This window comes from Rhamphochromis longiceps, linkage group LG15, assembly GCF_057381845.1.
Source record: "Rhamphochromis longiceps isolate RC_006_pf linkage group LG15, R_longiceps_female_GT1.1, whole genome shotgun sequence".
Taxonomy (NCBI): Eukaryota; Metazoa; Chordata; class Actinopteri; order Cichliformes; family Cichlidae; genus Rhamphochromis; species Rhamphochromis longiceps.
The window spans coordinates 16,839,342-16,852,830 of NC_140571.1; the positions used below are offsets into that span (position 1 = coordinate 16,839,342).

Here is a 13,489-nt window from a genome sequence, read left to right on the forward strand (position 1 = left end):
TTGTAAGTATGTCATTATTACAGATGATATGCCCTTAATGTTTTTCTGAATAATTACATAGTTGGATGAAGCAGCATAAAAAGAAAATACTGTAAAAGTTAGTCACCCCAGTTACAAATGTAGCTACAGGATAACCCCACCACCTGTAACATAGTTAACATAGCAACCCCAGATACGTGTGTGTGTGATCTGCAGTACGGAGCACATTTCTAAATAAATAAATAAAAAGCAGAAGTGAGCGGTAGTTTTGGCAGGATGTGATTCCTACAAACAGAAAGGTGTACACCGGGTCAAAATCTACTGTATAAGAAACAACATCTTTAAAAAATGAACATGTTGGCTGGACCAGCCGTCAGAACAACCCTTCTGGTCCACAGCAAACTGACAGTAACAAAAAAAAACCACACTCTACAAACAAGGCGAAGGTCTGAGTATGCTTTAGTTGTTGTCCTAGTGGTCTGTGCAAACAAGGGATTTGTGTCTTGGGCAGTGTCTCTGACTGTTTTAAGAATCACACTTGTAACATTTAATTACTTCACATGCTCCCTAAGCTGCAAGGCAGCCTGCTGTCCAAGTAAATCACCATGTATCCATTACTCTGTGTATCTGTCAGTGCTAGAAAACACAAACCTGACTCAGATATTGAACTCTTCAAACTTAAGTTTGTCCTTAGAAACACTTCTTGTAATAATCAAGGCTATGCAGAACTAAAGACAATTACTAATGTAAATCTTTGGGGTGTAAAATATGGTTTGAAATATTGAAATGGTACAGTCAAAGAACATACTAGACATTATTTTGTATGCTGTATGCCCTGATCTCAATCAATCGAATCGTTTGACTAAGATATTAACAGAAACTGGTCACAGTCCTTTAAGATTTCCTGTCTCACGCGAACTCTTAGTATTAGAATTTAGTAATGTCTTTTTGCATCAGTAGCATCAGTCACATATTTCACGTAGGCTTTTTTGACTCTTTATTTCTTTGTTTTCAACCATTCATTTGTTCTTTAGGCTGTTCATGGTTGCTTTAGGTTGTGATCTTTTTGGACTGCTCCTACAGTAACTTCAGAGTCACAGGCTACAAGGCACAATGATTGCAAGGAATCCAGGTGCTTAAGTAGCAAAGCCTGAAAGATCTCTTGCAAACCTAAAACATGCCACAATGTGGTCGTGCAATGGTTTTCATTAACTTAAATTCTAAATGTGAACTCTAGCAAGTTGTAATGATTTATGCATCTGTTTTTTTTCCTGTTATGCTTGAGTTCTTCTTCACTAGGACTTCAGGATATATGGTGGATGCCAGCTTCCAGGAGAGTAGCAACAGTCCTGTATTTCCTCTATTTATACACAGTTTCTTATTGTGGATTTCTAAACACCCAGGGACTTAAATATGCTTTTGATGCTTCACATACAGTTTTTCTATGATGCTCCTTTTAGGTCCTTGGTTCAAACCGACGTATCTTTCTTTAGAGAGCAGGCGATGTCAGTAAGAAGACTCCATGTTTTTATTTAAAGAGCCTCACAGCTCTACAGCCACCTCCCTCTCTCCAGTTAGCCTTAAGAGAAATCATTAATGAAGAGGTTCATTTCTTTCTTTCTTCTGGTCTGAGTCTGTGTGATTACAAAAAATACAAGTGTGTCATCAGTTTAGTCAGATCCTGTTTGCCTTGACAATTCAGAAACCCTGTCTTGCAACTGTACTACAATGTATTCCTGTGTTTGTTTGTTGTGGGGGTTTTTCTCCACAGACTGAAAATTGAGTTTGAGCTGAGGACAAAGGAGTCATCCGGTCTTATTTTCTACATGGCGAGAATCAACCATGCTGACTTTGTTTCCATACAGGTAACTATCTAATATACTGGCAGGTGTTTTTAGTTGTTTCTCTACTGCTGTTTGTCCTGTAGTATTTTTTTAGTTTAAGACTTAATCTCATAAAGGGATATAAAGTTTGCTCTTTGTGTGTTTGATTTCCAAATTAGGCCCAGTAGGTACACACTCTGAACTGCTTTTACAACTTAAAAGGTTTCACCTGATAAATTTCCAGTTTGATTTCTGTCTGTGCTGTAGAACTGTATAGAGGCTAAAGCTGTATGTACTCTGTTTTACATGTCTGCTTGTTATTCTCCTTCATCTATCATGAAAACCCTTTTTTATTCTTTAAGATCAAGAATGGTCAGGTTTGTCTGGGTTATGATCTTGGCCATGGAAACATATCTGACTGTGTCCCATACTCCATCAATGATGGAAGCTGGCATAAGGTACAACAGTTCTTAAGTTTTTAACACATTTCTTCAATTATTTGAACAGCATCTCCTGTCTGGATTTGATCTGCATGACATCTTGTATGCAACATTATGATAAGATTCAAAATCTTTACTGTTTCAAGAGCTTAACTGCAATAATAAAAGTTCTGTTGCTTGTTGTTTTATAGCTCTTAAAAGAATTGTTTATAATAGAAAATCTGCACTTTCCTTATTAGGAATAACAATTTGTGTTACACTGCAATGAACACATTGAAAAAGTCACAGCACGTAAAGACAAGTTGTCAGTCTTCATGCGTCCAAGGCAACGTTTTAGTCATTGATGAAACTATCGGATGCTTGTGATTCAGTTACTTCACCATGTCTACTTCCTTTTTGTTCTCTCTCTGTCTCTGGTTTTTGTTCCTAGATCAGCGTAACGCGTGACAGGCAGAGAGCCACGCTTATTGTGAATAGGCGGTTCCAAAAAATGATGTCAAGTCCAAAGAAGGTGCTCAGAATAACTCATACATGTAGCATAACACAATGCATGACCTGCAAAAGCCGTAATTTGCTCAAACTCCGCTTCTCATACGTTACTCATTACTTGTCAGTGACATCAGAAATAGTCCTTGGACCTGTACTATAAATGAAGTTTATACATCCAAGGTGTTATTCCTTATCTAGCTTCTTAACACTGGCAGTCCTGCCAAACAATAAGTCAACCTAGGGGTTTGATATCTAGCTACAAGCACATTTACGTGAAAGAAGTGGTGTTGGCAGCGTCTGCTGGCTGCACAAGCGTGTATTTTATGAAAAACTTACACTATAATATTTCAGAAATATGAAGAGGTTAAACAGAGTATCTAAGTTGTAAGCATCAATCCGTAAGTGTCCATAGTGATGTACACGCTAAGAGAACCAGCTCCATAACATTGAAACCTAGAATTAAAAGTTGAACTTGCATCACTGAGCCCAAGTCCTGTTTCTGCCCTCTATCGTCACAATGAGGTAGTCAAACTCTTGCCATTATGTCATTCAGTAAATCATGAACTTAAACTGTGGCTAACACAAAGTTTCACAATGATTTATGTCAAAGATGTTGTACACAGCAGTGCAGGAAACCAAAATGAAGTGTTTTACAACACTGCGTAGCACAAAGGAAAAAAATCACAGAGGAAGCATCAGAAAAGACTCTTTGCATGTTGCATTGGGAGAGGAAATATTTGTTCATATTTGGACTTTAAACTGTGGCCCAGCAAGGGGGTGTTTTCACTGTTTGCATTTCTAATTTTATATTTTTATGCTGTATTTTTGTGTCTTGTCAATTTTCTCTGCTACATCACCTTGACATGGTCATCTCGAGACACATTATTGTAATAATCAATAATGTAGGACGCAGACAGACAGAATTGCTTTTATTATCTGTACTAATAGAGATGAAATTGTGTGTCAAAGTGACTGTGAGCACTGCAAAAATATTGCGTTAATGAACTGTGTTCTTGTTGCCAGGCTGACCTGTTAGATGTGGTGGGGATTCTGTACGTTGGCGGATTACCACAAAACTATACCACAAAACGAATAGGACCGGTAAAACACACGCACACACACACGCACACACCATTTAAAAATAGGTAATAAGTCTTTCATTGCATGTCAACACATGCCATCATATTTTTATTTCGGTGCTTCACTTGTTTGTTGTCAGTTTAGTTGTTTTCGATTAACTGAAATAGCTTGAGTGTCATTTCAGTATAAAAATTAAGAACTTCTAGCATGATTATCCAGTTTTCGAGGACTGAAGTTAGTATCAGTCAGATTTTGAGTGATTTTTGTTCAACGAAAGCCATTTTTATCAACTCTTTTTTTTTTCTTCATCAAGATTCTCTATAGTATCAATGGATGTATTCGTGACCTTAGGGTGGCTGGAAGCCCTGTAGGAGGTGTTTCAGGTAATGGTTTGTATTGTATTTAATGAGTGCCTATTGGTTTTAATGTCTCTTTTGTTTTGTTGTGTTTTTTTCTCAAAAGAATAGTGTAACAGCTTGATATACGAGATGTTATTTTTGAATGTGCCCAAATAGTTTTTATTAACTTGCTCTCGTTCTATCAAGGTTCTTCTGAGTCCATGATTGACTTTAAACTAGACATGGCCACACCCACATCCAGTCATATGGTTGGAAGGTGCTTCGTTGCTACTGAGACGGGCACTTATTTTGAGGGCACTGGCTTTCTAAAAGCAGGTGAGATGACGCTCAGAGCATGTACATGAAAGGGGAACATAAGGCTGGGATTTTCCTGGTCATGTTGTACATGCATATAAATTACCTAGCAATGACCTGATTTTGGTTCTTTTGCTGTTTTATTTTATTTTATTATATATTGATCTGAATAAATTTTACTTATTGGAATGTCTTTGTACAAAATGTGCCTTCCATTTCTCACCAACAGTTACTCTTTGTCTTTATCTAGTCTCATCCTATAGAGTGGGTCTGGATGTGTCCATAGCATTAGAGTTCCGAACCAGCAGAACCAGTGGAGTGCTTTTGGCAGTCAGTAATCAAGGCAATGATGGACTGGGGCTAGAAATTGTCGATGGCAAGGTACGCAACACTCATTTATGGCTCAGTCGCACCAAATATAGTGTGTATAGTAAATATAGGATAAGACCCTCCTTGTGACTAGAAAAAAACAGCAGGGATTGCACTGGATTTTTTTCACCTTTGCTGACTGAATGCAAGTAGTTGTGGTGACCAGCTGGTTGTCCAGAGGTTGAACATGCAATGCCCTTAACCTTTGGGTAATCATTTCTGACAGATTTATCAGCAGTAAATCTTTGCTACTGTCTGATTTATAAATGCAGAAAAATTGCCAACACATTGCAATCAATCTTGGTCACTTTGCACCAATGAGCGCAATTTGTCTGTGACGTGTTCCACAATAAGTTTCCTGTTGTTAGACACACTGAGGGACTCTACTGAACCGGTTGCCAACTGCTTCCATTGCCATATTACAATTAAATCACAGACATCATGAACTCCTGAATTTTAGTTTCAGATCTATGAAGTTCTGGCTGGACTTTCAACATAAGTACTTAATGTGAATTTCTGTGTAACAGATTTGCGATTATTACAAACAGATTGCATGTAATTAACACATTGAAGCCATTCAGTTGCAGACTGACACCGTTTGGTGCAATTATGGTCACAGACATAGCAGCCATGTTTGAATTGGCCGCTTTCAGTTTCATTGTACATGGTCTTAATAATTTTGTTAATGTTGCAATTTCCAGCCACTGTTGCACTGCGCAGTGGTTCTCAAACTTTTTACATCATTCCCCACGTGGCAAGAAGAAATACTTTCAAGCCCCATCTAAACAAAATAATGACAGAAAAGCCTGGCTGCAACTTTATTTAGATAATAAACTCATTCACAATGAATCATTCAGTAATTTTTGTTTTAAACAAACAACTTTCATTTCAAACAACTATTTCTTAACTTTTAGTCTGCACCACTTCTTCAAAAAGGTAAAAAGTTAAACAGAATGTGAACATTGCCAGACATAGAAAAATAAAATTCAGTCTTAGTCTTATAAAAAAAGAAATCCCCAGAAACTTGTGAACAGAGGTGAAAAATATATAATTTAGTGAGAGCTTAATGCTATTCACTCTTAAAGGCTGCAGTCAGCCTGTTTTTGACAGCAGAGCTGCGGCGGGGCGTGGACTGGGGCGTGGCTGCGGGGGAGATGGACGCACCTGTGCGGCATCCCCAGTCACGTCTCCCCAGCTTAGGACAGAATGAACTGGGTCCTGTTGTTGTTGTTGATATGTGTAGGCTGTAGCCGAAAAGCTGCATTCGCGTGTGTAAGTCGACAGGCGCAATATAGTGCGAACATGCAGCCCAATCCTGGGTTTTGGCACCACTGTAAACGATGGACGACAGACACAACCACATGTTCGCACTTTTCACTACACTTCTTTATTGCGGCTGTTGAATTACACGCGTGGCTGCGTGCAGCTTTTCAGGGATGCAGCGGATGCGCATATTATTAACGTAACTGCTGCAAATTTCTTGTTTCTTTCCGCCGTAAAAGTGATTCTGATGTTAAACATTAGTTCTGCATGACTTTTCTGCCAGGTAACTTGCGCCCCACCTGTCAGAACTCCAGTGGGGCGTGCCACACACTTTAAAAACTGCACTAACCTGACTGTAGTATAATGGACTGTAGTATAAAGGAATAATATTTGTGTGAAATGCACATATTTAAAAACTCACATTATAATATTACAGATATATTAAGCGGTTAAACACTGACTTTTTTACTTATTTAAGCAGGACAGTATAACTATTGAGATCAAAAATCTCTTTTACAAGTGTGTTAGTTTTCTAGGCAAGAAATACAGCAGTGAAGTTGCAAAAAACTGGTAACACACAGAAAAAAATACACAAGTTAAGTACTCTAAAATAAAAACAATAAAAATAAAATACAAAAGCAACCAAAATGTATAAATGTCATCACCAATAAACCCTGAAAAATCAATAAAAGTAATTCCCACAATTTTTTGATTAATGGAAGTCAGTAAGACAGGCGCAGACCATATAAATAAGACCTTAAAAATAAGAATGTACCAGTGGCTGAGGCTATGAAATGACAAACAGACCTCCCAGCACAAGCACACAATGTACAGTGGCAGGTAAACGCTTTAAGGTTTGTAATAAATCTCAGTGCTCAGTTATAGAAAGAATCCAGCATATGTAAACGTTGTAATATAAGTGAGTATCTCGACTTTTAATATATATATTTTGTTCAGTAAACATGTTTTATATCTTGTTTGAAAATTATCCATGGCTCTGCTCTTTCTGCAACAAAATCATAACAGAAGGTCGTCGTCATTAGCAACAACCGAAGCTGCTGGACATTAATGTGGAACGATTGCGATAAATAAATAAGTTAACGCTAAGTGACCTCTTTGGCGGTTCTAGCATTAAAAATTTCCTGGATATCTTGAATTAGTTGTCAGTAATCTGAAATTGATTTAGAGAGTCACAGCAAACTTAAATTATTCCAATTCAAGTCTTCCATAAGAACCATTTACTTAAAATTCCCTTTTAATAAAAGCTTCATTAAAGAGGGTAGTGCACTTCTGACAACTGAGGATGTTCTGGAGTAGCCAAGTGTAATCTGGAGGGATTCAAAGGATCAAGTACCAAAAACTGAAATGATCAAAAACTCACTGATTCAGAGTTTTTGCCAAATATTATAATACCCCTGACTTTTTTAGGTCACTCAGTCCTATATACATATAATACCCATCAACACTAATATCTGTATTTGTAATAGATTTGCCTAACCAGATTTCAAATTAAACTATAATATTAGAATGTGCTCAAATGCTAAGCATAACCATAGCACATAAACTATGTATGTTCAAATGAAGAAAACATAAATCTGTTTTAAAATCAACAGGAATGTTAAACCTTGTGCTGGAAGCAGGCCCGGAAATAAGAAGCAACAGAAGAATTAAACACTTGTCATTTTTTAAGATTTTAGTCCATTGTAAAATAAAATAAATGCTGCTTAGAGGAAAAGGACATTGATACAAATTTGATCTTAAAAAAACCTTAAAAAATAGCAAAAATAACATAAAGGGAAAAAACCTCCAGAGAGAAAGCTTTTTCAGTTGTGAGGTTTGGGACTATCAAACATGTTCTTGGTCCATCTCCACAAATTGAGGATTTTATTTTTTTACATAAACTTGTCACAAAAAGTAATTTTTACTTAGTATTTTTTGTGAAAACTTTATAAAACTTTTCACAAACTAATTTCAAAGAATTTCAAAGAATTATGAAATTAGTTTGACTACATGCAGTAAGCTTGTTTGTTGTTTCCATGTGCCTTTCCCTCCCTCTTAGCTGCTCTTCCATGTTGACAATGGAGCTGGGCGCTTTACGGCAGTGCACGTTCCTCAGGGAGAAGGCTTCTGTGATGGACAGTGGCACTCCGTCACCGCCACCAAGAAACGGAACAAGCTGGAGCTGGTGGTTGATGGGAAGCAGAGCGATGCAGCCAGTCCGTATGCACACTCTGTCACCTGTGACACCAGCGACCCCATATATGTTGGAGGATATCCTGGTATGAATGCCACCTACCTAAAATGATACTTGGACAAATGTAAAGAAACATGCCAACACATATGAATTGTTGTTAGCATATATAGAAAACATACTTGTTACAGGAGAAGAGCCTGTTCAGGGATTATGGAGTAAATTTGATTATGTGTTTTTGTTTCTGTCTCAGCTGGAGTTCACCAGGCAGCTCTTTCTACCAGCACCTCTTTTCATGGTTGTATAAGAAACCTGAAGATCACCAAGTCTTCTAAGACCATGGAGGTGCACTTCAACAAGGCTCTGGAGATTAGAGGAGTCCAGCCTCTTTCCTGTCCCGCTGTCGCTGCCTAATTCTCCTTACTGCTTTTCAATAAGGTCTCAGCTTTCCCAAGGGACCTAATGCCAATTTATGTGTTGACCCATTTCCTCAGAGTGAATTTGTGTGTTAGCTGTGTAGTCATTACTCTTTTAAGTCCTGCAACTCGTGACACGTTTCTCTATTCCCAAATTAGTGTACCTTTACAGCCATTCATTAATTCTACTCACAATTCATTTGTTTGGTGTAAGTACCTAAAAAATAAGTGCCCAGCTCAGCTACACTTTTTGCATTGTAACATCAAAAATGTCTTTCTGAGCGTTTTTCTTCACTCAAATTGAAATATAAACAACAACAAGTCTAACCAAACAATTATTCTGATGCTACCAACATGCTATTGCTCAGTGTGATTTTTAAAGTACCAAATTCATCCATCAATCTATCCATCTTCTTCCGCTTATCTGGGGCTGAGTCGTGGGGGCAACAGCCTAAGGAATCCTCCCTCTCCCTAGCCATCTCCTCCAGCTTGTCTAGAGGAACACCAAGGTGTTGCCAGACCAGCCGAGAGTTATAATCTCCCCAGCATGTCCTGGGTCTGCCCTAGTGCCTCCTCCCAGTGGGACATGCCCAAAACATCCGTAGGCATCCTAGCCAGATGCCCGAATCGCCTCAACTGCCTCCTTTGGAGGAGCAGCGGTTCTATTCTGAGCCCCTGCTGGATGGCTGAACTTCTCACCCTATCTCTAAGGGAGAGGCCAGCCACCCTTCGGAGGAAGTCCATTTCTGCCGCTTCTCTCGCTTTTGGTCGCTACCCACAGCTCATGACCATAGGATGAGGGTAGGGACGTGGATCGAACGGTAAATCGAAAGCTTCGCTTTTACACTCCACCCATCCCAGTTCTTCAAATATAACCTTAAACATCTACTAAGAAGTTCTCAGTTTATTATCAGACCTGCGCACAATGTGAAGCTCTGATCAATAAATTTGTAATGGCTATGAAGTGAGTCTCACTGTGTTTCAGTTTGTCATCTAAAGTATTAAAATCCTGCATTGCAATACATGTGCTTACAGTACTCAGGTGCTGCTTTTTGGGATATTTTTTGGTGTTTTGAATAAGTTCAGTTTTGTCTTTTATCTTGGAAACAGTTGCACCAGGATTTGGTTTTTTTTTTTCCTGTCTGTTCTTCGTATACCTTCTTTTCTAAAAAACGGTTTAGAACGTCTGAATTTTTGATCAATGTTTTTAAGCAATAATGCACAAGAAACATTTAAGTGTTTTGATCTCTCCCACAAAACTTGAGTATGCACTTAAAGCTTTACAACTATATGTAGAACATACACTAACGAATCACTAAAATATAAAAGTAAAATAAAAAATTTGATACTCGGGACAAAATGGTTTTATCCAGGAAGTGTACAGTTAGATCCATAATAATTTGGCCAGTCACTCATTTTTACCTCTTGACTGTAAATTGCTGATAGGGTATTGCCGTTAACTTTGTGAACACAATAACTTGAGATTGAGGCAGTGTACGATGTCTAAATCAATACTACAGGTGCATCTAGTAAAAATCTCAGACAAGTTATGAATATCAGTGACTTTGACCTTAAGGTCAAAGTCCTTTACCTGCACTGACATCTGTTTGGGTGTCATATTGACAGTCTCAGTTACCAAAATGAAGTTCAACATTTGGAATTAACCAGAGGTGGGTCGAGTGTTTGTCATGGAATAACAAGGCAACAGTCTCAAACTTCTTGTCAATTGTCAAAATACTTTTGAGCCTCTCAAAATATTTCTAATTCTTTTGCTGAACCTCATGAATTAAAGCTGAAAGTCTGCACTTGAATTACATATTGCTGGATTTGAAACCCACTGTAGTGGTGTATAGAGGGAAATCTAAAAAAAGATATGCCTTATTCAAATATAACATGGAGACTATCGGAATAAAACAGTAGTCATACTTGTTTGATGAAGATTAATATAAGACTGACTTACAGGAGGAAGATAATAGAAAAGAGAAAAAAAATGTACCGTTTCTTAATAAAATGCCCACCAGATGGCGCTATTGCACTTCACAGCTATTACTAAGATGGCAAGATACTAAAAGCTCTTTGTAGCATTAGATGTAATAATCAGTCTTTATTTCCCAAGCATCAAATTCAAGAGCGACAACACTTTAAAGCTGCACTGTTTAACATTTAGGTTTTAATAGTACATTTCTAAAGCGTACTTGTTGCCCAGCTGTAATGGTTTTGCTCCACGTGCCAGCAAATGACAGAAAGTGAGACGTTTAACCAGTACTTACTACCCAACGGACACTAGGGGGCAGTATGTAACTACAAAGTGCAAAGATGCACCTGTTACATGTTACATGCATTTATTCTGGGATTTTATTGAAAGTGTCATCTGATGCATTTTCCCTGTAAGAAGAAATGGACATGCTGACATAAGGGTCCAAAACTCCGTCTTTATTGTGCATTCCTCTTTTATTGTCATCTTTACACAAAGTGAAGAATGGTAAGAAGTCAGCCAAATAAACATTACTGTGGCCGCCTGCAGTGGAATGTTTAGAAGATAGAGTAAAGCCTAACCTTTATCCACCCACCCGTTTAAAGCAATACAACTGTTTGTAAACCTACCAACTCACCTTTTTATGACAAGATGTTCACCTCTGGGTGTCCACAACATATGTTTAGGGCAAAGTAATTATTGATTTGTAGATTAAGAATATGTCCAAATGATCAGGTCAACACTGATTTTGGTTAGCTTTCCAGGATACGTGTGGCCTTCGTGTTTGGTGCCCTTTACTTGAATTTAAAAGCAGACATTTCAGCTTGTGCTTGTACTAACTTCAGTATTAGTAGCTACTGTTGCACATACTAACACATACTATTGTACCAACTACAGTACTACATTACACAGCTATAAGTGCAGGGAGACAGACAAAAGCAGCAAGTGTGCTGATTTAAATGTGAGCGCACACTGTAACCAAGTAAATCGGCATTGGACATACAGAGGCATATCTTGTGTCATACAATAGTAAGTTGATCTAAAAGCTTTAGTCAATCATAAGTTCAGTGTACTACACCACCTGGCAGTCAAGCATCTGTAAACTGCTCCCAGTGTTTCATTCCCTTATATCATCGTAGTGAATGATGAGATAAAACAGCTAGCTACAGCATTTAATCTAAGTCTCGTTTGACATCTGTCAAGGCATTCAAGCATTCCGTGTTTATATCACTGAAAGTAAAAGCAATAGCCTCTTCAGCTACTATATTAACATGAGAGTAGATAGAGAGAAACAACTGAGCCCGGCTTTCCTTAGTACAGGTGATTTTTGTAGAAACTTCCTAAGAGGAGTAGCATTGTTTATCATCTACACTGTGACAGCACTGGTGTCAGGTCTGGTGACTTATTGCATGCTGTCGGTCCGCTTGAACTGATCTGAGGTGAGTTTCACATGTGGTAGTAGTCCAATCCAGTGGTGTAAGCTTGTTTGGCGCACTTATCCACCTCCCATAGCTACACAAGCACACCCCAGGGTCCTTTTCCACCTGCTTCCCATAGGTAAGCAGCTCTTCTGGGTATGGTTCCACCTATTCTTCATCCAGGCCTTGTCAGGACGACTGCATGAGACCCGTCAGTCGTTTGCCTGTCAATGACTTGCCCTGGAAAAGAAGAGTCATAGTTTAAAGTTTTATTCTCAAGATTTCTAAGGAGCTAAGGAGAAAAAGAAGAAGGATGACCTGCATGCACATAGAGCTTTGTCTGCAAAAATATATTAAATCTCAAGGTGAGAATACATTATATTAGCCCTGAAAAAAAAAGGGGGGGGGGGGGACAGTAATGCAATGAGAGGTGCCTTAGGGAGCTCCAAGCTTGCCATATGAAGTCCAATAAGACTTAAATAACGTTTTTTTCTTCTTCTTTGATATCAAGCTCATAATGTGTCTGCAGAGAAATGCATAGTTTGGTCACAGTTCCATGTCTTTGCAAACCAAAGGCTTCATCTATTGAACTGAAAGAAATAATGCATTTCATAAAGCAAAAACAAACATGGCAACACATGGCAAATGGCACCCCAAAGGGAACACTGAAGAATACAGAAATCACTCAAACCGCTTAGCTGTAATTTTACATTGTAATTGTTTTGCCTGCATCCTGCCTCTTCCCTCATTTGCAGTCACGCAGTTAGGCAAACTAATTTGTACAATGGACAGTCCTTTATTACTCAATACGCCATTCTTTTAAACCATTGTTTTAAAAAAGTAAATGTCCTTTGTAGCTGCAAAAGTATCTAATGACTACAAAAAATACTTTAGCACAGATGTACAATTAAAAAAAAGTTTGATAAAGTAGCTGTAATAATTAAAACCAGACGCAGCGGGACACTCACCACACTGCGAGTGAACTTCTCCAGGGAGGTGCGTCGGCCCTGCTCCGTTTCAGGCTAGAGTCGAGCAAAAAGTAAAGAGTGTGAGAGTTCAACTCTTTCGAAGCCAAAATTGCATCTTTCACTTTCAGAGTCAGTTCGCAAAAATTGCACAAGATTGCAGGCATATTTTTAAACATTACTGATATTACAGTAATTGCTGGAAAATACTATGCCGTATTCCACTTTCTTTTCTAAAAAGGGCTGTTAGCAGTCGTCTCAGCAATTTAGCTGACCGAATGCGGTGCACCCCTCATGCCTCATAGCTGGCCCTGCTAGAGGCAGGTTGCCCATCAATCCAGTGTCAAACATGTCAAAATGCCCTTTGACATATTCACAAATTATACTGTATCTCATGGTGTGTGACTGTTACAGTGCTGTGTGTGCAC

At 38.4% G+C, this 13,489-nt stretch overlaps 2 protein-coding genes across 7 annotated transcripts in view; one reads left to right on the plus strand and one right to left on the minus strand.

The window, feature by feature from the left end:
- Nucleotides 1-9,667, plus strand: part of lama2 (laminin, alpha 2) — a 231,189-nt gene extending 221,522 nt beyond the window's left edge. For all 5 annotated transcript variants that reach the window (XM_085382585.1, XM_085382587.1, XM_085382586.1 and 2 more), the window contains 9 exons: nt 1,751-1,844; nt 2,165-2,260; nt 2,673-2,753; nt 3,755-3,832; nt 4,125-4,194; nt 4,357-4,485; nt 4,715-4,845; nt 8,156-8,375; nt 8,541-9,667. In XM_085382585.1, the coding sequence (XP_085238711.1) occupies nt 1,751-1,844; nt 2,165-2,260; nt 2,673-2,753; nt 3,755-3,832; nt 4,125-4,194; nt 4,357-4,485; nt 4,715-4,845; nt 8,156-8,375; nt 8,541-8,701 (1,060 nt within the window). In that variant the 3' untranslated portion in view covers nt 8,702-9,667. The remainder of the gene's footprint in view (nt 1-1,750; nt 1,845-2,164; nt 2,261-2,672; nt 2,754-3,754; nt 3,833-4,124; nt 4,195-4,356; nt 4,486-4,714; nt 4,846-8,155; nt 8,376-8,540) is intronic.
- A 1,250-nt stretch (nt 9,668-10,917) lies between these two features.
- Nucleotides 10,918-13,489, minus strand: part of rgs6 (regulator of G protein signaling 6) — a 108,066-nt gene continuing 105,494 nt past the window's right edge. For both annotated transcript variants that reach the window (XM_085381851.1, XM_085381852.1), the window contains exons 17-18: nt 13,065-13,118; nt 10,918-12,336 (exon numbers count right to left, since the gene is read on the minus strand). In XM_085381851.1, coding sequence (XP_085237977.1) covers nt 12,286-12,336; nt 13,065-13,118 — 105 coding nt within the window. In that variant the 3' untranslated portion in view covers nt 10,918-12,285. The remainder of the gene's footprint in view (nt 12,337-13,064; nt 13,119-13,489) is intronic.